Source organism: Phocoena phocoena, chromosome 4 (genome assembly GCF_963924675.1).
Source record: "Phocoena phocoena chromosome 4, mPhoPho1.1, whole genome shotgun sequence".
NCBI lineage: Eukaryota > Metazoa > Chordata > Mammalia > Artiodactyla > Phocoenidae > Phocoena > Phocoena phocoena.
The window spans coordinates 73,333,362-73,361,252 of NC_089222.1; the positions used below are offsets into that span (position 1 = coordinate 73,333,362).

General features: G+C 33.5%; 1 protein-coding gene across 16 annotated transcripts in view; it reads left to right on the top strand.

Annotated features, from left to right (window-relative positions):
• DLG1 (discs large MAGUK scaffold protein 1) overlaps positions 1-27,891 on the top strand; it is a 283,484-nt gene that overhangs the window by 89,901 nt on the left and 165,692 nt on the right. For 12 of the 16 annotated variants that reach the window (XM_065875942.1, XM_065875943.1, XM_065875944.1 and 9 more), the window contains exon 4: positions 11,471-11,635. In XM_065875942.1, coding sequence (XP_065732014.1) covers positions 11,471-11,635 — 165 coding nt within the window. Of the gene's footprint in view, positions 1-11,470; positions 11,636-21,635; positions 21,870-27,891 lie in introns of those variants that run through there. The other 4 variants (XM_065875955.1, XM_065875956.1, XM_065875957.1 and 1 more) reach the window with 1 other exon arrangement.

Genomic DNA, 27,891 nt, shown 5'->3' on the forward strand with positions numbered 1-27,891 from the left:
CTTGCCCTCTAGCCATGGTTAGGACATTCAACATCATGTTAAATAGAAATAAGAAGCATGAGAATCCTTTGTTTTGTTCCCCATCTTAATGAGGATAATGTTCAGCATTTCATCATTAGACGGGTTAGCGGTGGGGTTTTGTATATGACCTTTACTGGATTGAGATTTTTCTGGACTTTTAGTTTGCTGAGAATTTTATCATGAATTTGGCTTAAATTGAGTCATATGTTTTCCATATGTTGAAATGATCGTGTAGTTTTTTCCTCCTTTATTATGTTAATATGGAGAATTACACTTTTTTTTAGTTGTTAAATAAACCTTGTCTTGTGATAAATATTATTTAGTCATGATGTGTTATTGTTTGGATTATCATTTTCATAGTGAATTTGCTACTTTTTAAAAAAGATTTCTTGCATGTATTCGTGAGGGACATTGGTTCATTTTCTTCTGTAATGTCTTTGTCAGGGTTTAATATTAAGGCTGTGCTGGTCTTATAGTTGGGAAATGTTTCTGTTTTCTAAAAGAATTTGTGTAAAAATGTCATCTCTGTTTTAAATGTTTGGTAGAATTCCCATCTGGGACTTCTCTGTAGAAGAATTTTGATAACAAATTCAGTTTTTTAAAATAGATATGGGGCCCTTCAGACCTGTTTTCATGTTGTGTCAAGATACTGTGTGTGGAAAGTAGTATTTTTCAAGGAATTTCTTGATTTCATCTAATGTGTTGAATTATTTGGCCTCAAGTTATTCGTAATTATTTTCTTGTCTTTTTAAAGTTTGTAGGGGTTTTTTTTGTAGTGATAACTTCTCTTTCATTCTTGATATTGGTGATTGTATTCTCTTTTTCCTCTACCAGTCTAGAAAAAGGGTTTATTCAGTTTGTTAACATTTGACTTTGTTAATATTCTCAATTGTCTGTTTTCAACTTCATTGATTTCTGTCCTTTATTATTTTCTTCTTTCTTTTATTTTTGGTTTACTTTAGTCTTCTTTTTGTAGCCTCTTGAGGTGAATCCTTAGGTCACTGATTTTAAACTTCCTTGTCTAGTATAAGCATTTGAAGCTACAAATTTATTTCTAAGTGCTTGTAAAGTTCAGGAACAGATCACAAGACCACTTTTACTTTTGACACCAGTTGCAGGTGTAGGGGTTCCCAAAACCACTCTTAGTTTCAGTAATTCAGTAGAAGACTCAAAGATTTCACTGAAAGCAGTTGCAGGTTTAGGGGTTCCCGAAACCACTCTTTGGTTCAGTAATTCAATAGAAGACTCAAAGAACTCATTGAAAGCTGTTATATTCATGGTTACGGTTTATTATAGTGAAGGATGGAAATTAAAATCAGCAAAGGGAGAGTTACATGGGGTAGAGTCTGAGAGAGTTGCAAATGAGTAGTTTCCAGGTGTTCTCTCTGTGGAGTCATGGACGACTTTAACTTTTCTGGCAGCAATGTGTGATAATACACACTGAATATTTCTAACCAGAGAAACTCACCCAAGCCTTGGTGTCCAGAGTTTTTATTGGGACCCAGTCACATCTATATGGGTGCCTGCTCATGATGCTGACCTATCTCCAGCCCATCTTAGAGGTTAAGCTGATAATATGTGATCCAAACTCTTCACCATAAATTACACGGTTATACTATCTGGTGTGTCACAAAGCCCCCAGATTGGCAAAGACATTCATATCAGGTAGGACATTCCAAGGGTTTAGAGATTACCTTCCAGGAGCTGAGGACAAAGGCCAAACCTCTCTTTGGGCAAAGTTAAATTCTTTACTACACAGTACTGCTTTAGCTTCATTCTACAAATTTTAAAACTGTTTTATTTTCATTATCATTCAGTTTCAGAATGTTTCTGATTTCCTTATTGAGTTCATTTTTGATGCATGAGTTTTAGGAGTATGTTGTTTATTATTCAGATATTAAGAGTTTTAGCTAGATGTCTTATTGTTTGTTCCCAAGTTAGTTCTGTAGTGGTCAGAGAATAAATTCTTTATGATTTTAGTCCTTTTGAATTTGTGACTTGTTTTATGATCTAACATATGTCCTGTCTAGGCAAATATATCATGTACAACAAAAAGAATATATTTTCTTCAGTTGTTGAGTATAGCGAGCTATAAATATCAGTTAGATCAAGATGGTTGATAGTTTAGATTGTTTACTGACATTTGTATAGTTCTATCAATTCATGATAAAGGAGTTTAAATCTCTTACCAAGATTGTGGAATTGTCTGTTTCTCCCTTTAATTATTTTGTTTTTGCTTGTGTATGTTAAGGCTCTGTGATTAGGTGCACACATTTATGGTTGTTTTATCTCCTGGTGAATTAAATTTTTATCATTTTGAAATCTCTTTTTCTTTAGGTAATGCTCTTTTTCTCGAAGTCTGTTTTATCAGATATAAGTGTAGCCACTCCAGTTTTCTTATGCTTACAGTTTATAGGATATATCTTTTTTCATTCATATACTTTCACCCTATCTCTGTCTTTATGTATAAAGTACATCTCTTGCCTTTTTATCCATTCTGATAAACTCTACTTAGTGTTTAGGTCTATTTCATTTACTATAATTATCAATAAGATTAGATTAATATCTGCTTTTTATTTATTATTAAAAAATTTTTTTTCATCTTTATACCCTCTCTTAGGCTTCTTTGTTCTCCTTGTCTCCTTTTGGGTTATTTGAATATTTTTAAGTACTCCCTTTTAATTTAACTACTGTTGGCGTCTTAGCTTTCTTTGCCAAGAACATGGTATACCTTTGTATTTGGTAAAGTTGGACATTTGGATACTTTAGATTTATTAATTCCTAGGCATACCTTTTTTGCTTCTGTTGTAAATGTAGTCTTTTATTTCATTATATCATCTGATTGCTTTTAGTTTAAATCCGGGGTCAGCAAATGTTCCTGTAAAGAATCACATAGAATTTGCCTTGGCACTTCAGGGCCTTTTGTGTGGTTCCATATAAATTTTAGGATTATGTATTCTAGTTCTGTTGGTATTTTGATAGGGATTGTGTTGACTCCGTAGAATGCTTTGGATGGTGTGGACATTTTAACAATATTTTTCTGATTCAAGAACATGGAATATCTTTCTGTTTCTTTGTATCATCTTCAGTTTCCTTCATCAGTATTTTACAGTTTTCACAGTATAGGTCTTTCATCTCCTTGGTTAAGTTTATTCCTAGGTATTTTATTTTATTTTTTTTGATGCAATTTCAAGTGGTATTGTTTTCTTTCTCTTTCTGATAGTTCATTATTAGTGTATAGAAAAGCAACAGACTTCTGTGTATTAATCTTGTATTCCTGCAAACTTACTTAATTCATTTATCCTAATAGTTTTTGCATGGAAACTTTAGGGTTTTCTGTATATAGTTTCATGCCATCTGCAGATAGTGACAGTTTTAGTTCTTCCCTTTCTATTTGGATGCCTGGTATTTCTTTTTCTTGTCTGGTTGCTGTGGCTAAGACTTCCAGTACTATGTTAAATAGCAGTGATGAGAGTGGACATTCTTGTCTTGTTCCTGATTTTAGAGGAAAGGCTTTCAGCTTTTCACTGTTGAGTATGATTTTAGCTGTGGGTTTATCATAAATGGCCTTTATTATGTTGAGATATATTCTCTCTATATCCACTTTGTTGGGAGTTTTTTATCATAAATGGACGTTGAATTTTGTCAGATGCTTTCTCTGCGATTATTGAGATGATCATGTGATTTTTTATTTATCCTTCCTTTTGTTAATGTGGTGTATCACACTGATTCATTTGTGAATATTGAACCACCCTTGCATCCCTGGAATAAATTCCACTTGATCATGCTGTATGATTCGTTTTATATATTGTTGAAATTGGTTTGCTAATATTTTGTTAAGGATTTTTGCACCTATATTTATCAGAGATAATTGCCCTTCCCTTCTGGCCTGCGAGGTTTCTGCAGAAAAATCAGCTAATAGCCTGATTCTTTGTTTTTTTATGCTGCGTTTAGAATTCTCTCTTTAATTTTTGCCAATTTAATTATGATATGTCTTGACGTGAGTTTGTTTGGGTTCATCTTTTCGGGACCCTCTGTACTCCTCATACCTGGATATCTGTTTCCTTCTTCAGGTTTGGGAAATTTTCTGTGATAATTTCATCAAATACATTTCCGACCCCCTTCTCTCCTGCTTCTCCTTCTGTGCCTTCTGTAATGTGAATGTTGGTACACTTGGCGTTGTCCTAGAGATCCTTTAAACAGTTCTCATTTTTTTTGTTTTTCTTTTTGCTGTTCTGATTGGGTGATTTCCATTATTCTATCATCCAGATCACTTATCTGTATCACCTAGTCTGCTGTTAATTCCTTCTAGTGTGTTTTTTGTTTCAGTTATTCTTCAGTCTGACTGGTTCTTTTTTATATTTTCTAGATTAAAGACAGTAGAAGGCTTTATACTAAGGATATAAGCCTTAAAAACATTAAAAAGATGGGGAAATGTATTTAGAATGCTCTTATTACTATCATTTTAAAATGCTCTCATTACAGTCATTTTAAAATCCCCTTCCTCCTTTATCCCTACTCTCTCATCCCCATTTAGTAATTATTTTCTGGTTTAGGTGTTAGATAAGTTATGCTTGGACCACAGTAGGAGGCTTAGTTTTATGCATTCTAACTATTAACAGTGTTTATATGAAATTTTATGTTAAAATTATTTTGAAAATAGGTTGAGATCAACCTTTAGGTAGTAAGAAATACAAATGAATGCTGCTGTGCAATGTAATAGAGGGCCTGGAAAGCTACTTGGAAATGCTTTCTCAAATAAAAGTAATCCCTTTTTTAAATCACTAATAAGTAATAGAATTTTCCTTTTGGTTAACTGTATTTTGTTTTATTAGGCTTTCTTAAAGGTGCCAAGTACAAGGGAACTCAGAAAATTAAGAGTTTCTACTGGCTAGAGATGAGACAATTTCAGCATCAAAAAGGACATTTTTGGTGGATGTAAAGCAATCATATATGTGTAATCCATCATTTTATAATAATTTTTAAATTAAAGTATTCACATACCATAACACTTAACCTTTTAAAGCTGTACAGTTCTGTATACAAGGCTGTGCAACCATCACCACTAATTCCAGAACATTTTTGTCACACCCCACAGAAGCTCCATACCCACAGCACTTGATTCCCATTTTCCCTCTACCCCATCCTTGGAAAACACTAATCTACCTTCTGGTTCTGTGAATTTGCCTATTCTGAACATACGTTCATATAAATGGAATTATACAGTATGTGGCCTTTTGCATCTGGCTTCTTTCACTTAGCATAATGTAATCAAAGCTCCATCTTGTAGGATGTATAAATACTTAATTCCTTTTTTATATTTGAATAATATTTCAGTATATGAATATACCACATTTTGTTTATTCATTCATAAATTGATATACATTTGGATTGTTTCCACTTTGGGGCTGTTATGAAGTGTGATGCTATGAACATTGGTGTACAGGTTTTTGTGTGGATGCATGTTTTCAGTTCTGTCGGATATATACCTAGGAGTGGAATTGCTCAGTCATATGGTAACTCTTTTTACCTTTTGAGGAACTGCCAAACTGCTTTCTAGGGTGCCTGTACCATTTTACATTCCTTCCAGCACTGTTTGAGGATTCCTATATCTTTACATCCTTACCAACATATGTTTTGCCCGTCTTTTTGATTATAGCCATCCTGGTAGCTGTGAAGTAATATCTCATTGTGGTTTTGATTTGCATTTTTGCAATGACTAATGATGTTGAACATCTTTTCATGTGCTTATTGGCCAATTGTGTATCGTCTTTGGAGAAATGTCTGTGTAAATCCTTTGCCCATTTTAAAATTGGGTTGTCTTTTTATTGTTGAGTTGAAAGACTTTCTTATGTATTCTGGGTATTTACCAGATACTTACCTTATGTACTGTTTGTGAATAACCTTATCAAATATATAATTTGCACATATTTTCTCCCATTTTGTGGGTTATCTTTTTGCCTTTTTGATAATGTCCTTTGATGATCAAAATTTTTTTCATTTGTATGAAGGCAGATTTATCTGTTTTTTTCCCCCCACTTTGGTTACTTATCGGCTAATACAAGGTCAAAAGATTTGCACTTATGTTTTCTTCTAAGGCGTTTATAGTTTTAGCTCTGATATTTAGGTGTTGATCCATTTTGAGAAAGAGGTCTAATTTAACTCCTTTGCATCCAGATGTTTGAGCATCATTTGTTGAAAAGATGTTCTTTTCTCACTAAGTTCTCTTGGCACTCATGTTGAAAATCAGTTGACCATAATCTAGGGATACATTTTTGGACTCTTAATTCTATTATTATACTGCTCTTTGTCTATCCTTATGCCAGTATGACAATCTTGATTCATGTAGCTTTGAAGGAAGTTTTGAAATCGGGAAGTGTGAGTCCTCCATTTTCTTCTTCTGTTTCAAAACTGTTTCGACTCTTCTGGGTCCTTTCCAGCTCTTTATGAGTATTAGGGTCAGCTTGTCAATTTCTGAAGAAAGCCAGATGGCATTTTGATCGGAATTGCATTGATTGATATATAAAAACCTCCTAATTGCTTTAGGAGGATGATAGGGAACCAGTTTTTTATCTGTCTTGAAAACTAGTAGATAAAATGACATGTTATTCATGTGTGAATCATACCAATAGGTAACCAAATAGTAAGTGAAGAGACTTACTCTTTTTATACATACATCTTTTAATAATAAAAAGGAATAATAGAATTAGATTGTCATCACTTTGCAACCATCATTGAATGAATTGATTCAGGCATTGAGTATCAAGAGCTCCTAACATCACAAAAAGATATAACCAAGACATTATGTGCTTCTTGATAGAAGAACATAGTACCATCTATAGTCTTGCCAAAGGATTGAACATGAGACTGATCAAGCTATTACATTTAGCTGCCAATTTGCAGGAAGTACAGAAGCCAAGGGAGCACACTGAATGGTCCCATGAATATGAAGTGATTATACTGGGGACCCTACAGGTTAAATGCCTTGAGTTTCTCAGTAATTATAAGGAGTAAAAAGGGATCAAGGGGCAACATACATTAAAGATACATAAAAGACATAAAATTTTTAGTGATTTCTTTCTTTACTTTTCAGAATGAACCATTTCTTGTTTTAAATCTTTTCATACCCCCCCAAATTGCATATGGACATTCATGGATATGCTTCACATGCACATATTGCATGTGCATATAATGTTAATACATACGTACACATATATGAATACACTATTGCTTTGTTTTAAAATGTTCAAGTTGTGTGTGTTAGCTTTGAAACATGCTTTCCTCATTCAGTAATTGTGTCTTCATCTTTTTCTGTTAGAATAAGTAGCTTTTTACCCAATTTAACTTCCACATAACATTTTCTAGGATGACTGTACCATAATTTTTTAAAAAAATCTATTGAAAGGCAGCTTGTTTCCAGTTTTTCTTTATTCCAGACTGTACTATAGGGAATATACTTCCACATGTATCTCTCTTTAAAGTACATACTAAGTTGTGGAGTATCCTTAAAGTTTGAAAACATGGTATCAAGTTTCCTTCCTTATAGTGTATCTACTGCTAAGGTATAAGAATACTTAAATTTTGCTTTCACTCAATTGAGCATATAACCTGTTAAGTTTTGTAAGTATGTCTATGTTAATTTCAGCCTTACTCAGGATAAAGTTAGTGAATTCTTTTCATTGGTTTTGAAAATAATTGAAGTCTACATGTAAAACCAGGTTTCTTATATCATGTTAAATTAACTGATGTTGATGTGGGCCTGATTGTTGTTTTCCATGTAATTGTACCATTTCACAGAAGGATGTTGTTTAAAAAGTGATGCTGGAAGTTGTGTAATAACTTTCAGCAAATTCATAGCTAAGTTTTAAAAAATATATTTTACAATGTACATGTTTGTCTATATACAACAAATATTTATGCTCCTCACTAATGCTATATCTTCTAAGATTAATTCCTAGAGGTGGAATTACTGGAGGAATAGAAACATTTTCAGGACTTTTGAAACATTTCACCAGACTGCCCACCAGAAAAAGACTTCTGCCAGGAATGTGATGATTTATGCCCATTTCTCTGAATGTTGGCACTGTAATTCTTACTTACTAAAAAAGTTGAGCATGTTTTTCCTATAAGTTTACTGACCCATTTGTATGCCTTTTGTGAGTATCCCTTTATTAATCTTTGCTGACTCTTTTTTTCAATGATTTATAAGAGCCAGCTTATAGTGGCTAATAATCCTGTTTATTGTTAGAAACATTTGTTTTCTATTGTACCTTTTTTGTGTCTTTTCTTTATATGTGTGTTTAATTTGGGGGGGGGTGTAGTATATAAGTTTGTTTTGTTTTTGTGTATGTGCATACACATTCCCAGCCTGATTTGAGAAGCATGCACTTTTATTTTCTCCCAGTTCCTATAATTAGGATTTCCTTTACTTTTATGTATGGTGTGAGGTAGATTTGGTTTTCTACGTGCGTGAGCATGCAAGAGAGAGAGAAAGAAACAAGTATTCTTTTATAGGTAAAAGAAAAATAACTGTTATCTAGTAATTAATTTTCAATTAGAATTTGAAAAGGCTGACTTTTTTTGGGTACAAGTTAATTGAATAAGAAGACCAGACTTAATTAGCTGAACAACTTTGGCTTTTTATGTTGACTTCACTTAAACAGCTGTATCTTTAGAGACACAGTGTTCAGCTAACATTGGGTAAAAAATGGACAAATCAGTATTCAGGTTTCTTTTTCACCTAGCTTTGAAGTCTTATTTGTATTTATTTTTTTATTGTGGTAAAAATACACATAACATAAAATTTACCACCTTAACCATTTTTGAGTTTACAGTTCAGTGGTATTAAATGCATCCACATTGTTGAGCAGCCATTACCACCATCAGTCCCCATAACGTTTAGTGTAGTAAAACTGAAATTCTGTGCTATTGAACAGTAACTCACAATTCTCTCCTCCCACCAGCCCATGATAGCCACCATTCTACTTTCTGTCTTTATGATTTTGACTACTCTAAGTACCTCATGTAAGTTCAATCATACAGTATTTGTCTTTTTGAGACTGGTTTACTTCAGTTAGCGTACTGTCTGCAAGGTTCATCCATGTTGTAACATATAGCAGAATTTCCTTCCTTAAAGGCTGAATAATATTCCATTTTGTGTGTGTGTGTGTGTGTGTGTGTGTGTGTGTGTGTATACACATATATATACACCTCATTTTGCTTATCTATCTATCCATTGATAGATACTTGGGTTTCTCCCATGTTTTACCTACTGTGAATAATGCTACTATGAACACTGGTGTACAAATATTTCTTCAAGACCCTGCTTTCAGTTCTTTTGGGTATATGTCCAGAAGTGGAATTCTTGAATCATATGGTAATTGTATTTTCAATTTTTGAGGAACCACCATACCATTTTCTGCAATGGCTGGACTATTTTACATTCCCACCAATAGTGCACAAGTGTTCCAATTTCTCTACATCCTTACCAACACTTGTTTTCTGCTTTTTTTTTTAACCAGTCTTTCTTTTCTTTAATAATTTTTTTATTGAAGTATAGTTGATTTACAGTGTTGTGTTAATTACTGCTATACAGCAAAGCAATTTAATTATAAATATATATGTATACATTCTTTTTTATTTATATTCTTTTCCATTATGGTTTATCATAGGATATTGAATATAGTTCTCTGTGTTATACAGTAGGTCCTTGGCTTTTTAAAATAGTAGCCATTCCAGTGGTTGTGAGGTGGTACCTCGAGTTTTGATTTGCATTTCTGTAATGATTAGTGATGTTGAGCATCTTTTCATGTGCTTACTGGCTATTTGTATATATTCTTTGGAGTTCTTTGCCCATTTTGGAATTGAGTTGTTTAGTTTTTTGTTGAATTTTAGGAATTTTCTGTATATTCTGGGTATTAATCCCTTATCAGATATGTGATTTGTAAATATTTTCTCCCATTCTGTGGGTTGCCTTTTTACTCTGTGATTAGAGTCATTTGATGCACAAAACTTTTCAATTTTTATGAAGTCAAATTTGTCTGTTCTTTCTTTTGTTACTTCTGCCTTTGGTGTCATATCCAAAAACTCATAGCCAAATGCAACGTCTTAAAGCTTTTCCTTTAAGAGTTTTATTGTTTTAGGTCTTACATTTAAGTCCTTGATCCACCTTGAGTTAATTTTCGTATATGGTATTAGGTAAGGGTCCACCTTCATTCTTTTATGTGTGGATATCCAGTTTTTGCAGCACGATTTGTTGTAAAAGCTGTTTTTCCCTATTGAATGGTCTTGGCACCCTTGTGAAAAATAATTTTTGTACGTGAGGGTTTATTTCTGGACTCTCTCTTTCATTCCATTGGTCTATATGTCTGTCTTTATGCGAGTACCAAACTGTTTTGATTACTGTAGCTTTGTAGTAAGTTTTGAAATGAGAAAGAGTGAGTCCTTCAGCTTTGTTCTTTTTTTTCATGGTGATTTTGACTATTTGAATCCCTTGAGATCCAAATGAATTTTAGGATGGGTTTTTCTATTTTGCAAAAAATGTCATTGGGATTTTGATAGGAATCGGATTAAATCTGTAAATTGCTTTAAGTAGTATTGACATCTTACCAATATTAAATCTTCAACCTATGAACATGGGATGTGTTTCCATTTATTTCTGTTGTCTTTAACTTTTTTTTTCAGCAGGTCTTTTCATTGCACAAGTCTTTCACCTTAATTATTGCACAAGTCTTTGTAGTTTTCATTGCACAAGTCTTTCACCTTATTTTTTTTGATGCTGTTGTAAATGGAACTGTTTTTGTAATTTTCAGGTTGTGTATAAAATGCAACTGTTTGTGTATAGAAATGCAACTGATTTTTGTGTGTCATCTTTTGTAGGATACAAAACAGTATATCATACTGCTTTGCTACATTCAGTAATTCTAACAGTTTTTTTGCTGAGTGTTTATTGATATAAGACAGAGATAATATTACTTCCTTTCTAAGTGGATACCTTTTATTGTTTCTTCTTGCCTAATTGTTCTGGCTATGACTTCCGGTACCATGCTGAGCAGAGGTGGTAAAACTGATCCAAATTAAACACAGTTTACATCCAAGTTTTCCCCTAAAGTTGCAAGCCTTCAACAGACTCCAGAGTTCCAAAATTACATCAGACAGATTATGCCTCTGTAATTATTGTTTAGGTGGGGCAACAGATTCCTGGTGTTTCCTACTCTGCCATCTTTCCAGAGTCTGACTTATTTTTAATAATCAGATAAGTTTATTAAAATATTGGCATGACTTTAAAATGGAGAACCAATGCTCTCAGACTTTATGTATTAAACTGTAAAAGACACTTTTCACATAGTTAAATATTATGATTTGGGTAGTTATGAAAATCATGATTTGGATTGAACTCATGTTGCTTTTCAGAGCTTCCTCATATTTAATAATTTGCTGTACGTTACAGAAATACCGGTATCAGGATGAAGATACACCTCCTCAAGAGCACATTTCCCCACAAATCACTAATGAGGTGATAGGTCCGGAATTGGTTCATGTCTCAGAGAAGAACCTGTCAGAAATTGAAAATGTCCATGGATTTGTTTCTCACTCTCATATTTCACCAATAAAGGTAAGATAGTAACTTTATTTTGTTGCTATGAATTATTTATTACTTTTGTTACTAATGTAGCTCATGCTTAGAACTATTTTTTCACGTAGGATTTTCCCCCCTTGATGTTTCTGGTTTTGTAATTATAAGGAATTTCATAGTATTCGTTAGCATTCTAAAAATATTTTTAAAAATATATATTATAAATGAATTTTATTCAGTGATACGATCTTTAAGCCTAAAAGTTCTCATGAAAGAAGTAACTATTATATTTCAAAATACAAATATATACACATCAAAAAATAAATATAAATATAATATATATAATATATATAAATATAATATAAATAAATATATAAATATATATATTTATATTACATCAAAATATAAGCACATTAAAATAACTTTAAAAAAATATATAAGTACAGAAAAAGAGCATTAACAGTATCTTTGAAGTCCAGTGTGTGACTTTACCTGACCCCATCACCTTGTCTCTCCCCTCAGAAATAACCACAGTCCTGGTTTCACATATTTAGATTTCTAAACAGTATATTGTTTCTTTTGCCTGTTTTGGTTTTTATATAATTGGCATTATACTGTGTCTACTCTCAACTTGCAGTTTTTGGTCAACATTATATGCCTGAGATTCATTATCTTCACTGCTCTAGAGTTTTCTATTTTATGAATATACTATAATTTACCTTACTTTTGATGGATGTTATTTTTGGATTATTACTAGTATTAAAAATGCTGTTAAAATCGTAGGTTATGTATACACATCTTTGTGGATAACACCAGATTATTTTCAAATGGTTCTATAATTTACATTTTCAGCAGCAATATGTAACAGTTTTAATTGATCTATATTCTCATCAATATTTGGTATTGTTATTTTTGCCATTGTTTTGGGTTTGAAGTAGTATCTTACTGTGATTTTAATGTGCATTTCACTGTTTGATAATATTGATCATTCAGGTTTCCTATTCTGTGACATACCCTCTCAAGATTTTTTTTCATTTTTGTAATGGGTTGTTCTTTTTACTGATTTGTGCAAGTTCTTTATATATTCCGGATACTAATCCTTTGTTAGTTGTATGTGTCGTGTATAAGGATCATTTCTTACTTGTAAACCTTGAAGTGGGTTTTGTAATTCTCTTTGAGGGATGATTTCATATTACTGGTTAAAAATTGTAATGGATTATATAGTACCAGTCAGATTTCAGTTAATAGTTTTTCTAGGTATTTGCCCATTTCATACTTACTTCAAAATATTCTCAACATCCTATTATTTTATGTCTATAGCATATTTAGATGTAGCCCCTTTTTCATTCCTAGTATTGTTTATTTGTGCTTTTTTTCCTCTTGATCTTTCTTGCCAAAGGATGATCAATTTCAAAGAACCATGTCTTTTAATAGAGAACAGACTGGTGGTTACCAAGGGCGAGGGGGTTGGCAGAGGGATGGAATGGGAGTTTGGGATTAGCAGATGTAAACTTTTATATATGGAATGGATAAACAACAAGGTCCTACTGTATAGCACAGAGAACTATATATCCTATGGTAAACCATAATGGAAAAGAGTATTAAAAATGTATATATATATATATATATATGTATATATCTGAATCACTTTGCTGTACAGCAGTATTTAACACAACATTGTAAATCAACTATACTTAAGTAAATAAGAAAAAAAATGTCTAAAAATAAAACTCTCCTGTGCTCCTCCCCCATGTGCTGTCACCGCCATCCCCTCTCATACACACATAAACATGAATATATACACGTTTATGCAATATGTAAATGTGTGGCTAGCCTACATATCAATCAAAGATTGTGTTTGGCCAAGGCAATCTGATCTTACTTTGGGACGCTAAATGAGAGATACACATGGGAAAAAAAATCAGTTGTCTATTAGTGACAGAGACAGTTTTCATTTTATCTTTTCCCCTTTCTGCTCTTATCATTATTATTTTATTTTCTTCTGCTTTCTTTGAGTTTATTCTGTTTGGGATTTTCCCTCTAGTTTCTCAAGTTGGTTACGTAACTGCATTATCAGCCTTTTCTAACAGTATTTGAATTTGTAAATTTTCCTTTAAATACACTTTAGCTGTAACCCACAGGTTTAATATGAAATGTTTATCATAATTCAAACTTTTTCTTTTACTTTCATTATTATTTTTTTCTTTGCCCCATGAGTTATTTAAAAGTATATTTCTTAATTTTAAACATACAAGACATTTATTCCAACATGTCTTCTTTTAGATTTTATTTTCTCTTCTCATTTTTCATTCTTCTTAGCTTGGAAGCTATTCTGTTTCTCTTCCTTTAATGGTTATCCTAGAAATTTTTTTTTTTTTAGAAATTTTAATATACATATTTCGCTTACAAAAATTTAGACTCAATATATATCTTTTACCCTCATTTTGAACAACATAAGAACCTTAGAACACTTGAATTCTAAGCACTCCCTCCTGCTTTATATGCTGTTCTTATCAGCCTATGCCTGTTTTCTCTTGACTGAATTAATAAAGCCTTCCCGGGTATGTATAATTCTTTTGTTTCTGATATTTTGAATTTTTGATGTTTATGATTGTTACAAATTATCCAAAGCCAATTTGCACACACCCAACTCCTCAGTCTTTTGGTGGTTGTTTGGTAGTTCTGTGTGTATGCAGATTCTGACACAGGCAGACATTTAAACAGACAGTGAGCCACATAACATATTGTATATAGCCTCTTTAAATGTGATGAAGCCTCAACTTTTTTTTGTTGCATAAAATGCTCGCTCTAGGCAAATAAAACAATATTCCAGAGACCAAGATTTTGTTACCCAGAATTTCCAGACATCTTAGGTATTAAACCTTAAGGTGCCATCTCTAAGGGTATAAGCCTCTTCAGAGTCTTTCTTTCCCTTATGCAAGGGTGGATTGTGTCTAATTTAGCCAATCCATATAACTGAAACACAATGGATTTCACCAATGAAAGCCCACTTCATTCATTACGATAATTGGCAAACTTTTGGTGTTGATCAAAGATTAACATAACAAAAATCTTATAGCAGCCATTTACTTTATAATTAAATGTTAGCTGACCAGTCTAGGAATGTTAATTCCTGATTAGGACAACTGACTGTCCATAGTAATGGTTCTCAGTTGTGGTGGGATATCGGAACCACCTAAAAAGGTTTTAAAATTTATATCTGAGTGCCATCTCAGAGATTGTGATTTAATTGGTCTGGGGTATAGTCTGGCTTTGGAGAGTTTTACAGGTTCTCCAGGTGTTTCTAGGGGATAGCCACTGTTGAGAAGTAATGCACTAGAACCTAGCTTAATTGAACCACCATACACATATTTCTTTACTGTCTGTCTTGAAGTATTTTAAAGTAAATTTCTGACATCTCTTTATTTAATCCTCACTCTGCAGTGAGACTTAAGTGTTTCTAGTTATTGAGTGAGAAAGCATTATTACTTTTTGAAGATTCTCACTTGCTTCCTTAATTTGACTCTTTTTCCCTTGATTTTCTTACCATAGGAGAATTAAGTGAATTTTGCCTGATTCTTTCGGCATCTGCTTTAAAAATGCTCTTGTCCTTTGCATACAGTTAATTATTACATGTTAAAGGATTATGTCTCCCATAGCATTTTTCCCCCCGAGGGCTTTTTAAAGACAAATTTGACAGAGGCTTATTTAAAGGAGTATGTTATTGAGATTAAAATATCCTTATACTAACAGTTATAAAACACATCTTTTTCACAGTTTATCTTTTCTGCAATTGACATACATCTTATAGTTGCTGGTGTTATACTATTGCCTTAGTGCAGTGGCAGTTTGAGTATTTGTATGCAAATCTTTGACAAATTTTGGTTAAGATCAAGAAAGTACTAGCCTCAAAGCATCTTAGTATACTGTGGTAATAATTCAGCTGGTCTCAGTGAAAAGCAGCTGGATCTATCCATCCTTACATGCCATTCTCTTGCTCCTTTTCATTTTGTTTTCTTTTATTAGATATTAACAGCATCAATCTCTGAAACAGTTATAAATATAAGTTTCTGATGCAAATAGGTGGAGCAGTTGGGTATCATCATCGTATTCCCCCTTTGGCTTGCTGGCTCTCTGATTAGGATTTTCATTTCCAGTAGAAGAAATTATTTACTCCTTCATCTGTTTTTAAATCATACTTTACATCTTACTTTTTTAAATGTGAGTTTTTTCCTATTATAAACTTGTTTTACACATTTTCCCATGTTAAATTTTTTAAAAATTTGATACGTAACGTTACACAGTATATTGGTACCTTAACTTGCTGAACACTTCTGGTTTTCGCTATTTGTTATTTCCATTTTTACTAGGTTTTGTAAAGAAGGCTGCAGTGAATCATCTTGGGGCATAAAAAGTATGTTTAGTTGTTTTCTTAGGATGGATTTCCAGAAGTCAAATTACTGGGTCAGAAATCTTGATAGGCTGGACTTTTGACAAACTATATTCTGATACAATTGTAATTTAAGCATTATTAAAGCTGCCCCATTTGGGGTATTTCTTCCTGCTTCTCCTATCTCATGCATAGATTAAAATTTGAGGAGTGAGCATAGGATTGGGGTAGTGTAATAGCAAAATGGTTAGGATTACTTTAACTTTCTGTTAGAGAACCAAATTTTTAAAAAATAACTTTGTTTTGACATAAGAAGGCAAGTTTTAACGTTTTTAAAATTTTTTCAAATAACTGCAAATGTTTTAGGAAGCTCAACAATGGAATATATGTTATTTAAAATATAAATAAGATTAGCAGTCTTTTTTTAGAAACAAAAAAGCTAATATAAGGAACTTTTCCACTTTTATAGTATTGTGGTTTGGAATGAAGCAAGTAACTGTTGTACTATACATAGAACTCAGTATATGAATTATTATTTTTGTAATTTGAAAAATTATCTTTGAATAGTAGCAGTTTGCTGAGTAGAATGTAAATTAGGCACTGCTTTGTTCTTCACAGTTCTTATAAAAGCTAATAGAAAAATAAGATTAATAGATGATTGCTTTAAAAATCAATAGAATATTAGTTTTGTTTATCAAATAACATGCATTTACCATTTATTAAACATCTATGTTAGTAAGTTTGTTAGGCTTCAGTGACTGGTATTTTTTATGGAGAGATAGTTAAAACACGGTATGATGTAACATGAAAAAATAAAGAGAAGTTAAATTCTTGAAGTATTGTAAAAAAACAAAGTTGATATTTGGACAAGGTGTTGAAGGATGTATACAATATGCTAATTCAGAGGAGAAGGCAGTTACTGGAGAAAATAAGTACAGTAGGAGGGTGATAGTCTGAGGAGACTGTAAAAATGCAGAAAAGTTCATTATATTGTAGTTGATGTTTAGGATGGTTGTTAGGAAATGAGGACAAGGTGTGAAGGACCTTGATCCTGAGCTGATGAGTGGGCTTATGAAGGGTTTGCCACCATGAAACATGCTGTGAAATAATCTGTCAGGGTCTTGTAGTGCTAGTGCTGATTCTCATTACTGAAGTAATGAATGAAATAAGATAGTGATTGAAAGTTACTTTATTCAGGCCTTAGCATAAAACATAAAAGTAACTATGATTTGGACTTCCCTGGCGTCCAGTGGTTAAGACTCCGTGCTTCCACTGCAGGGGGCACGGGTTTGATCCCTGGTCAGGGATCTAAGATCCTGTATGCCACGTGGCACAGCCAAAAAAAATAGTTTTTTAAAAAAGTAATTATGATTTAAGACTCTAAAAGGGAAAGTTTCTTGCCAGTGCTAGACAGTTTCAAGAAAGAAATTGGTGATATAATGGTGAAAAACTGTAATGTGGAAGAAAAGGACAGACACAGTGGGTAAATTCTTGTGGTATATGAAAATCTTTAAAAGTAAGCTTCAATTTTAAACAGTTCTAAATATAGTAGTATGGTACTAATAAGAACAGTGTCAAGATTCCTAAAACTGAAAATGATCTAAGAATTAGGAAAAATGGTCAGAACAGTAAATTGAACAAGTAAACAAACAAAACCTCAGCGTTTTTCAAAATAGATTTAAATCTAGATGAAATGACAAGGGTGACATGGCTTAGTGTGGGATATTGCAATGGTCATTGAATAAAAGAGTTCATATTTTGCTTTTGTCTTCAATGACGGAAAATTATGTTTAATATGTGCAAAGTAAATGTAGTTACAAGGGGCTTGAAATTGAAGACAGAACAGGGTATGTGAACAGATAATTATTATAAATAAGTGTATCTTCTAGCCTGGACACATTTCATCCAGTAGTACTGAGAATACTATCAAATGAAATCACCAGCAGCAATTGGTAGTTTTTCAAATATTGTGAGAAATGGAGGTAGCAGAAGAATGGATATAAGCAAACATATGCCTATTGAACTAAATGCTACAGGAAGAAAATCTTTCCTATTTTGAGTGCATACTGAATGCTTTGTTGAAGTCAACTTTGTTTTTACAACTCTGGAATATATTAAAATACTTTTGAATTTTATCTTTTTTGGATGACCCTGGAGTACTAAGTTGAGTACACAGTTTGCATACAATTTGACCACTAGATGGCGCTCATACAGAAGCGATTTGTATATATATGATCACTTTTTTCTAGATAAATAACAAATCTATGTTATCAATCTTCTTAGTCTTGTCTTAGTACAGCTGCATGTTTTGAAATTTAATAGGCCGTATTATAAAGATAAAAAGGTAAGGAAAATGCTTGTTGCATTTACAGTACATTGGCTTTGTGGTTACTTAGTAATTTTTTCCTAATATTTTAGAGTTTCAATATTGTTTTTCCTCTCATCCTTCAACCTTTTAAAAATTTTCACTAAAATTACTTAATCATTGCCTTTGTTACTATACCTGAAGACTTCTGGGTTTATTTGCAAGTTTGGAAAAGGGTACAAATAATTGAGGGCCTATCCTATATAAATTTTTGAACTGTCTTTACTTCCATTTAATGTTATAAAATAAACATTTCTAACAGTCATAAATTTTTCATAATCATATTTAAAGTATGTAATCACTAAATGGGTGTACTTAGTTTACTTATGCTTTCTCTTACTGTTTAGAGTTCTGCTATAGATAATATTATTGTCATTCTGTGAAAAAGAAAAACTGTACAGAAAAAAGAATGTTAGGTGCAGAGTATTGCTCAGTGGTAGAGTATTTGACTGCAGAAAAAAAATGTCCATTCTTTATATATCATATTAAAATCTTAATAGTGTTCTTTTTGATGATTTAAACGTTGTGAAGTATTTTTTAAAATTCACTATTTTAAATAGACTTTCCAGGTTCTATAATGAATTTAAATTTTGGTTTAACGGAATAGAGCTTATATTTCCGTTATGTGACATGGGTATGGTTATTCTAAAGCAGAGATCAGTGAGGAGATGGTTGCCTCTGCTTCCCAATCAAATCATATGAAACCAATTGTGATTTAGGTACATATATGGTTTTGTATGTGTGTATTGACTGTTGCGCAATCGATGAGATGATCCTAGATTTCCGTAGCTCAGGTAATGGGACATTTTCATAAAAAAGCCTTTCTCAAAACTCAAAGTTGTTTTCTTGATGTCGATGTGAATAGGAAATTTATATATTGAGAAGTATTTCTTCTCTGTACTCGGGATATATGGGATGGAGCGTTCATCAACTTTTGATTGTTCCCAAGCTCTTTGGCTCTCTAGCATAAGAAATCATTGTATACGAATGCCTTACTGTTCCATCTGTGTTGGTACTGTTTGCAACTTGAGTAGGATATTTGCATTCAACATTCATTTTCAGTATCCTTATCCACGACTTCCCTGGTGGTCCAGTGGTTAAGAATCTGCCTTCCAGTGCAGGGGACATGGGTTTGATCCCTGATTGGGGAACTAAGGTCCCACATGCCACAGGGCGACTAAGCCTGTGCACCACAGCTACTGAGCCCACGCCCTCTGGAGCCCTCATGCACTGGAGCCTGCATGCCGCAATTAGAGAGAAGCCTGCGCACTGCAACAAAGACCCAGTGCAGCCAAAAATTTTAAAATATCCTCATCCTTACAAATCCAGAGTAACAGAATCTGTATAAATTCTAAGGTTCCCCCTCCCACCCTGGCTTTCCATCATATACAGATCAAGACACATATTTTGGGGCCAAACCAATTACTAGAGCATTTGTATAAACCACACTAATCAGTTCTTTATTAAGTACCTGGTCCATAGTAAAATTTATTTTTAGGAGGTTTTATTTTTTTCTTTTAGAGAGGATTCTTAGTTCTCTGTCTACCCTTAGTGTTTTCCTCTAGTCCCCTACCCCCAAATAGATAAGATCAATCTGTGTAGGGCCATAAAGCTGCCAGCTACTGTCTGTACAGTTCTTGGGAAGAAGCAAACTTTGCTATAACCTGTCACAAAACATCTTACTTCCAAAAGTCCCACATGACTCTCAAGCCTTCTTGGGCATGTGTTTGTATCTTAGAGACAGAATCATAGAGACAGTGTTCGCATCTTTTCTTGCCAAATCAGGATTTGCAGTAGTCCTAGAGGTTGTAGTTTGCCAATGCTACTTTCCAATAGACTGCATTTAGTTGGTGCTGGTAAGCAAAAGCAAGCAAGATTTTGTTGGTCCTCATTCATGGCTGAGGTTGGGGATTATGATGTACTTAATATCAACTTAAAAATTGAATTACTCAACTATTAGTAAGTTACCAAGTAGCATTTTTGTTCATATATTGTTTTTAATGGTGATATGTTGTTTTATATACTAATGTAGCATAGTATTAAGAGGACAGACTTAGGAATCTGTGGTTCTCAAACTTGAGGGTGCTTAAGAGTCTCTTAGGGGGGCTTTTCAAAAATGAAAATTCCCAGATCTCCCTAACCCCTAAAAATTCTAATGGGAAGGGGATATCAGTCTGTATTTTTTTTAACCAGCACCTGAGGTGATTCTGAGGTGGACTACTGTGTTGAGAAACACAGACCTAGATATTAGATGTTAGAAAGTATCTATTTAGCAATCAAACAGTATTATTTTTTGAACCAGAGTATTATTTTATGTCATGTTGGATAAAATATGTTTTACTGGCTATAAAACAAAAAATTTATGTTTAATTCTTTTGCATTTTTACAAATTCATAACTTGGTAATCTTAATGTTTATAACATATGAGAGAGATGGTGCTGATAATAGCACTTTTTTATCACAAAAGTCCCAGAAGCCAAATACTTATTTAGCTAATTATTCTGTTTCTGTCTTCAGACTCAGTTAATCAAAGCATTTAAAACCAATATGTTAAATAAAATTATCAAGTTACATTCCAAATGGATTTCTCTGTCATTAGATCCTCAGAGTTTAATGTAGATAGTACCTTTTAAAACCTTAGTGCTATTTAATGTAAGTGCCTTCCTGATGTAGAAATTTATATGTGAATAGAAAGATTTCTTTAGTAAAATTGTTTTAAACAATCAGAACTGTTGGCAGAGCGAATCCTCTTGTATTTTTAAATTCAGTTCATATTTATAATTTATTTAAGCAGCGAAGATGCCATTGGATTTTACTTCAGACTGATTGAAACTTGGTAATCCAGGGTTTCTCCACCCAGTGCATTAAATCAGGCAGCCCCAAAGGGTCTTGGTAGTCCAGTGTTTATAACATCCTTCTTTACCTGCTAATCGACCTCACTTCCTGGATTTCAGTCCGTCTAGTTATCAGCTAACAAAAGAACAGCTTTTCCTGCAGACGCTGGTGAAAAAATAATCATGAGAAAGAAAACCACCTTATGTCGTCTTTTTTGTCTAGAAATATAAACTCAGCCATCATACAGCTAACAGGTACAGAGGGAAGATACAAGCTCTTTCATGGGAAGAAATTACAGAGAAAATGAGCATCATTTCTCAAGGTTTTTATTTTCCCTGATCTACAAGTGATGCTGCTGTAATTCTAGCTGCAGTTTTTACCGATCATTCACCACTCAGCAGCTGGTAGAGAAGTAAGACTGCTTGGCAACCACCTGCAGGGCTGCAGAGATGAATTACATTTTCGGGAACAACACACTTCTGTACTCTCGCGCCAGTCGAGGAGGCAATACTAGCTCTAGCCATGGCTCAGTAGGCCCAAAGCAGAAACACTGGGCGAAAAAGGGCTCATCAGATGAACTGCAAGCTGAGCCAGAACCTTCACGCTGGCAGCAGATAGTTGCATTTTTCACTCGAAGACACAGCTTTATTGACTGCATCTCGGTAGCCACCAGCTCCACCCAGGTAACATACCACTTGTTGAAATTATTTTCGGTTCATGTTGCTTTGCAAAAATGTATTAGTATAGATTTCTTATTATTAAAACATAGTCTTATGCCCTGAAACCTTGGATACGCAGAAATGTATGTTTTCAGTCCATCTATGCAGGTCTTTAGCGTGAAAGGGGAAACAAAAATATTTTCCCTTTTGCTCTTATGTAATGCCAAACAAAACAGTCTCAGATTCTGTTGAATGACTTCTCTAAAAATATAAAGCCATTCATACATAAATTAAAATGTAAATTAATAATGCTTGTCTCCTTATTTTCAGATTGTGTTAAACGCTATAAAGTATGATGTTTGACCAAAGAAAATACCTGTTTGTATAGCTTTTATATGTCATTAGATAACCTCAGGAGATTGTTATAGTAAAGAAACAGAAGATAATTTGAAATATTTTTATTTTCTAGTGTTTTGAGTATAGATTAAACTGAATACAGTTGGCTATTGTATATACTAATATCTTAAAATTATTACATTATGGTTTATTCAAGGGATTTAATGAATCCCCTTCCATTTCTATAAATATATTATCTAGGGTTAATTGGAAAGCAGTAAACTTGTGTAATTACATGATTATAGGAATATTTTATCAAATATTCAATTGACAGTGTAAAGAGCTGAGCAAACACTAAAAGTCCTCAAATTAAAAAAAAAATCACATAAAACCACTTCTTTTTGAGGAGTGGGTATTAAAAATATAAGGAAAATATAAAGTTAATCATAATTTGAGTGAAATACCTATTATTTGGTATTAAAGGAGAGTTGGGGGAATATTTTTATTTTAAAACATGTTTTTAATAGATATTCAACTTTAGTAAAAATGAAAGCATAGGAATTAGTCTAATTTAAAAAACAAGGTGAGAATGCTTTTGTCCTTTAAATTTAAATTAAAATGTATACACATACCTTAGGGCCTTTTAAAAATAAATTCCTTTAAAACCATCTTTTTTTTTTTTTTTTAGTAATTAGAAGCAGCACAGTAAGTATAAAGTAACTGTCAACAGCTTCTTCTTGTTTCGGGTTACTAGAATTTTCTTTCAATAGTTTTTATTTTTAAGTAATGTCAAATTTCTTAAGTAAAAATATTCTTGTTTTTTCTTAGATGTTTGAGAGGAATGGAATTACTGGGCTAGGGAGAGTCATTAATAGTTTTTATGTAGGCAGTGAGATTACTTATAATCAAAACTTACTCAGAGGCAACGATTGATTTAACTCTTAGATTGAATACTGCCCCAAGAATTTAACTAACTTGATTTTGACTACAATTACATATACCAAAAAGGGACACAGAGACTAAAGCTTAGCATTGTTATTCATTCTGTTAGTATTAAGTGATATTTTTCCATTGTCAATAAGAAAGATCTGTTAAAAACTTCAAATACACACTATATGTATATACACACATACAACCAGTGATATATAATTCATCTTGTAAAAGGCATACAAATGAAAGACAAGCAAAATAGTTTACATAGAAAACTACTGAAACCATGGAATTACATTATAGTTACTTAGGAGTTGGGCCGAAAAGTTGCTATTGTATTGCACTAAAATAGCCACAATTTTAATAAAAACTCTATTTGCAATTGATCCTACAAAGCCATTTAAAATTTTATCTTCCTCCCGTTTGGTTCAGATCACTTGTGTATACTGAAAAGTTACTATTTTTCTTTCTTTCAGCCCTCTTTCTGTTACTTATTTTGTCTTTTTCATTATCTTTGTATTTCATATCTATAAATGTAGACTTTAGGTCAGAGTTTTAGCTTATATTTCTCCAGCTCTGGAGAACCAACATCATTTTGCATTCTATGTTATTTTTCTCACTAATGAGTTGGATATTTTATATATCCAAGTCTTTTGTTGTAACTCACTGGAATTCATTTTACAGGATAAAATATAATAGGACTGAGAAAGAATGTTAGGCGTATTTAAATTTTAGTTGATGCTAGGATACATTTTTCTGTTTCATTTACTGACTCATGGCTAGCAGTTTTATTTTGTAACATAAGAGGATTTTTATATTGTTAAAAACAAAGTAGATTAATGAAATTTTAGTTTATTGAGCATATGCTATATACCTATGAATATATATGTATGATAGTGTTTTGTTCTGTCAATGATAAATAGCAAAAGTGATTACCAGGTCTCCTGTTTCACTATTGTCAGAAATATTCTTTTCTAAGATTGGATAGCAAGATTAACTTTGAATCTAATTCCTTATAACTATGATGCATGGTACTTTTAGCAGTTTGGAGAGTTGTTATTAAATGCAGTTTTAGTAATTTGAAAGTCATTACTCTGATTTCATATCCCACCAAATAGCCTCTATAAATAAAAAATAAAATGTACTTTACAGATTCACTTAAATTGCTCATCTGTTTAAGATATTTGTGTTCACAACTAAGATTTTGTGTCAGATTCTACTGTAATGTATGGAACTTAGTAGGAAGTCATTAATATTTTTAAATGTTAGGGAAGCCAAGTGGTTATAAATTTCTGCAGGACCCCAGCTTCTAGGATGGTACTTGCCATGTAGTTGGTGCTCAGTAAATGTTTATGGAATTGATTGATTAATTACCATTTCAATCACCTGAAACCTTGTTAGCTCATGGCCTTCCGAAATAATGGCACCTAACCTGAAACCTCTTGGGTACCTATATTTATTGGATTCACTCTATTGCTGTCATATGTGCCTTTGATTCTTCACAGTAGCCCATCTCTTCCTCCACTCCCCTTTTCTTCCCCTCCATTCTTCAGACTTTCTTCAAGCTGCACAAACCCCCCATGTACCTGATTTCCTCACCCCTTTGAATCTTTACCCATGATGATAACCATACAGCTTAAAGACTATGTCTAATTTTTGTCATTTGGCTGTATCCCAAAAGTTTACAATGTGAGGTTTTATTGTTTTTAGTGTTAAACTAAGATGAGTTTCTTGTGAATTATTTTACTTTGGTGTAAGGTTTTCTATTTTGAGCTTCATACTACTTATGTTCTTAATTTTGAATAGTCATTATAATATAGAAAACGTGGGCTATTCATTGTCCAGCCCTCCTCAGTTCCTCACTTCAGCCTTCTTCCTGTTCTTGTATTTATGATCCTTTGATGCCAATCTGCCCTGTCCTGTTTAGTGATGCAGCCCTGTTAAATCCAAGACCAATTTTTATATTCAACAGGGCTTTAAAAAACTCTAGCACAATACTTCTAGACTTTGCTACTTGATTATCTCCTAACTAAAAGCTTTTATCTACTTGGTGATGTCAGTGTTTATTAACGAAAATAGTAGTCACATATAAACTTTGAACAGCTGTAACGTGGTAGGTCACTTCGGATGTATATTTGGCGATTGTTCCCATAGTTTGGATTACTTCAAAATCCCTATTGTGGGTCATTATAAATATTCAAATAGAATTTCCACCCTCCCCCAGATAATTGACATGCCAAATTAAGCTGAAAACAGCAAAATTCTCTTCCTAGGAGTGAATGGAACAGGCATAATGACTTATAATTGAAGCAGAACAATAAAATTTTAACAAGAGTGAATATTAGCCACATGAGTTGAATAATATGCTTTTTAGAGGAAGAAACTCTGTCCTAAATTAAAATACAGGAAAACGCTGTTCAGATAGATCCCCACTGTTCAGATACCAGAAAAATAAATAGGCTAATTTGTATGAAAAGAATATGATTTGTCCTAAACAGGTACATTCTGGAGTAGAAAGGATTTAATTTTTAGAGCTATGCATTGGTTATATTGTCCCCAAATGAAGATAATAGCATCAACTTCATTGAGTTAATTGTATTAAATGATTAAATGCATGTAACACTTAGAACAGTGCCTGGAAGCTATTATTATTGTTGTTATTTTTATATTGCTTAATTTTAATAGTCTTCAACAAATTCAAATTAGATAATTAGGAATTACAGTATCTAGGATGGTGCAATTCATTCAGACATTCAGTAAATAGTGTTAACTGAATAAGTTCCTGTGAGTGCAGGCTGTACAGTTTTTAAAGAACGACATATCTCAACACCTTCAGTTGCAGGATATAAAGGAGGGACCCCAAAGAGCACTTCAAATTCTTGGTGAGACACCAGTTTCCTGACCTTGCTTTCCCACCCAACACTCCCTTCTGCAAATGCTAAACCAGTCACAAGCAGACAACTAAATTTAACTGATTATCCACCTTTTACCAAGCATACCATCAGGACATCTTAATCACTAAAAAAATTTGAAGCCTTGGGGCTTCCCAGGTGGCGCAGTGGTTGAGAGTCCGCCTGCCGATGCAGGGGACACGGGTTCGTGCCCCAGTCTGGGAAGATCCCACATGCCGCGGAACAGCTGGGCCCGTGAGCCATGGCCGCTGAGCCTGCGCGTCCGGAGCCTGTGCTCCGCAACAGGAGAGGCCACAGCAGTGAGAGGCCCGCGTACCGCAAAAAAAAAGTTGAAGCCTTCCAGATCACCTTCACTTAATTTCCTTATCTCTGTTTGACTCTAGTATATCTCCAATATGTTTTAAACTCCCATTTATCTGTGACCTCCCAATTTCTTTCACTCTGCCCTTTGGAACTCCCAGTTCGTGATCAGCAAAATTTTCTTTTTCCTCAAACTCTTCTGTGATGGTTCATCTCACCTTTTTTTCTCTCATAGAAAACTGGTGTTCCCCCGAGAGTACTTTTTTTTCTTTAGCCCTCACAAAAAGTGGAATTTTTATCTGTCACGTCCCATGTACCTTGGGACCAACAAGTGGAGTTGATGTCTTCCTTGCTTATCATTGGTATTTATGGATGATTGTACCTCCTCCCTTTTAAAAATGTATATATCATCAGACAGTATTTTCTACTTCCCCTCCTTGTCTAGTCATCTGCATCTTTCACAATCACTCCTACTCATTGATGATTTGAACTGTCTTTTCTCTGTCCACTATTCATGTAATCATTCTTAGTGATTTTCAGTATCCTGGTATGATCCTTCCAAAATCTTGACTTCTCAGTTCTTTGATATCCTTGCCTCTAGGAGTCTTTATTTTTTCTTTCACTTGACTGACCTGCTGAAATGGTTATATTCAAGACCTCATTACCATTGACTGAACCACTTACAAAATCTCAGCTGCAAGCATTTCAAACTGACTAGCACTTCCTTACTTTTCAGCTCACCTCCCCTACAACAATTTTTTTTTTACCCTTTAAAGACTTCCAGCCCAACTTTTTATTATCTATCATTTCTTTCATGCTCTCACTTCCCTCCTTGCTTTGCTCACATTCCTTGGTCCATGACTATAAACACTGCCTTTCATAATCTTAACTCTCTTGCTCCTCTTTCACTTCATTGGTAAGATCTAACCTTGGTTAATTGCAACTCTGCCTCCTCCACGTCAGCTCCAAAGCTGCCCATTAAACTTCCAATACCTGTTTCCTGGCCCTCATTCTCAATTGATGGTCTTATTCTGTATTCCATCCTGTTAAAATAAATGATCCACTTGTGTTCTTAAATCTCACCCTTCACTTCCGTACTAGATCTTCATTTTTGACTGTTCAGGGACTTGTGAAATTCTCTCTTCTCTTCATTGCATTGTCCGTCTTTCCCTCCATACTGGATTATTCCCATCAGCGTACATACCCACTAAAATACCTTTCATTAAAACAACCAGCCAGAAACCCTCTAGGAGTAGACTGTCAGATCCAGTGATCAGTTCTCAGTCTTTATTTTACTCGACCCCACAACAGCTTTTTACACAACTAACTGCTCTCTCCTTTAAATTCTCCTTTGACTCTTGAACACCATTCTCCTGATTCTCTCCCTACCTCAGTTTCCTTTGCAGTATCCTCCTCCTCTTCTTACCACTAATAGTTAGAGTAACTCAGGGCATCAGTCCTTGAACTTCTCTCTTTTTATACTCATATTTCAGATGATCTCATCCAGGTGCCTTTAAATACATCAGTACTCATATCTTCAGTCCAGAGCTATTCCCCGTACACTAGAC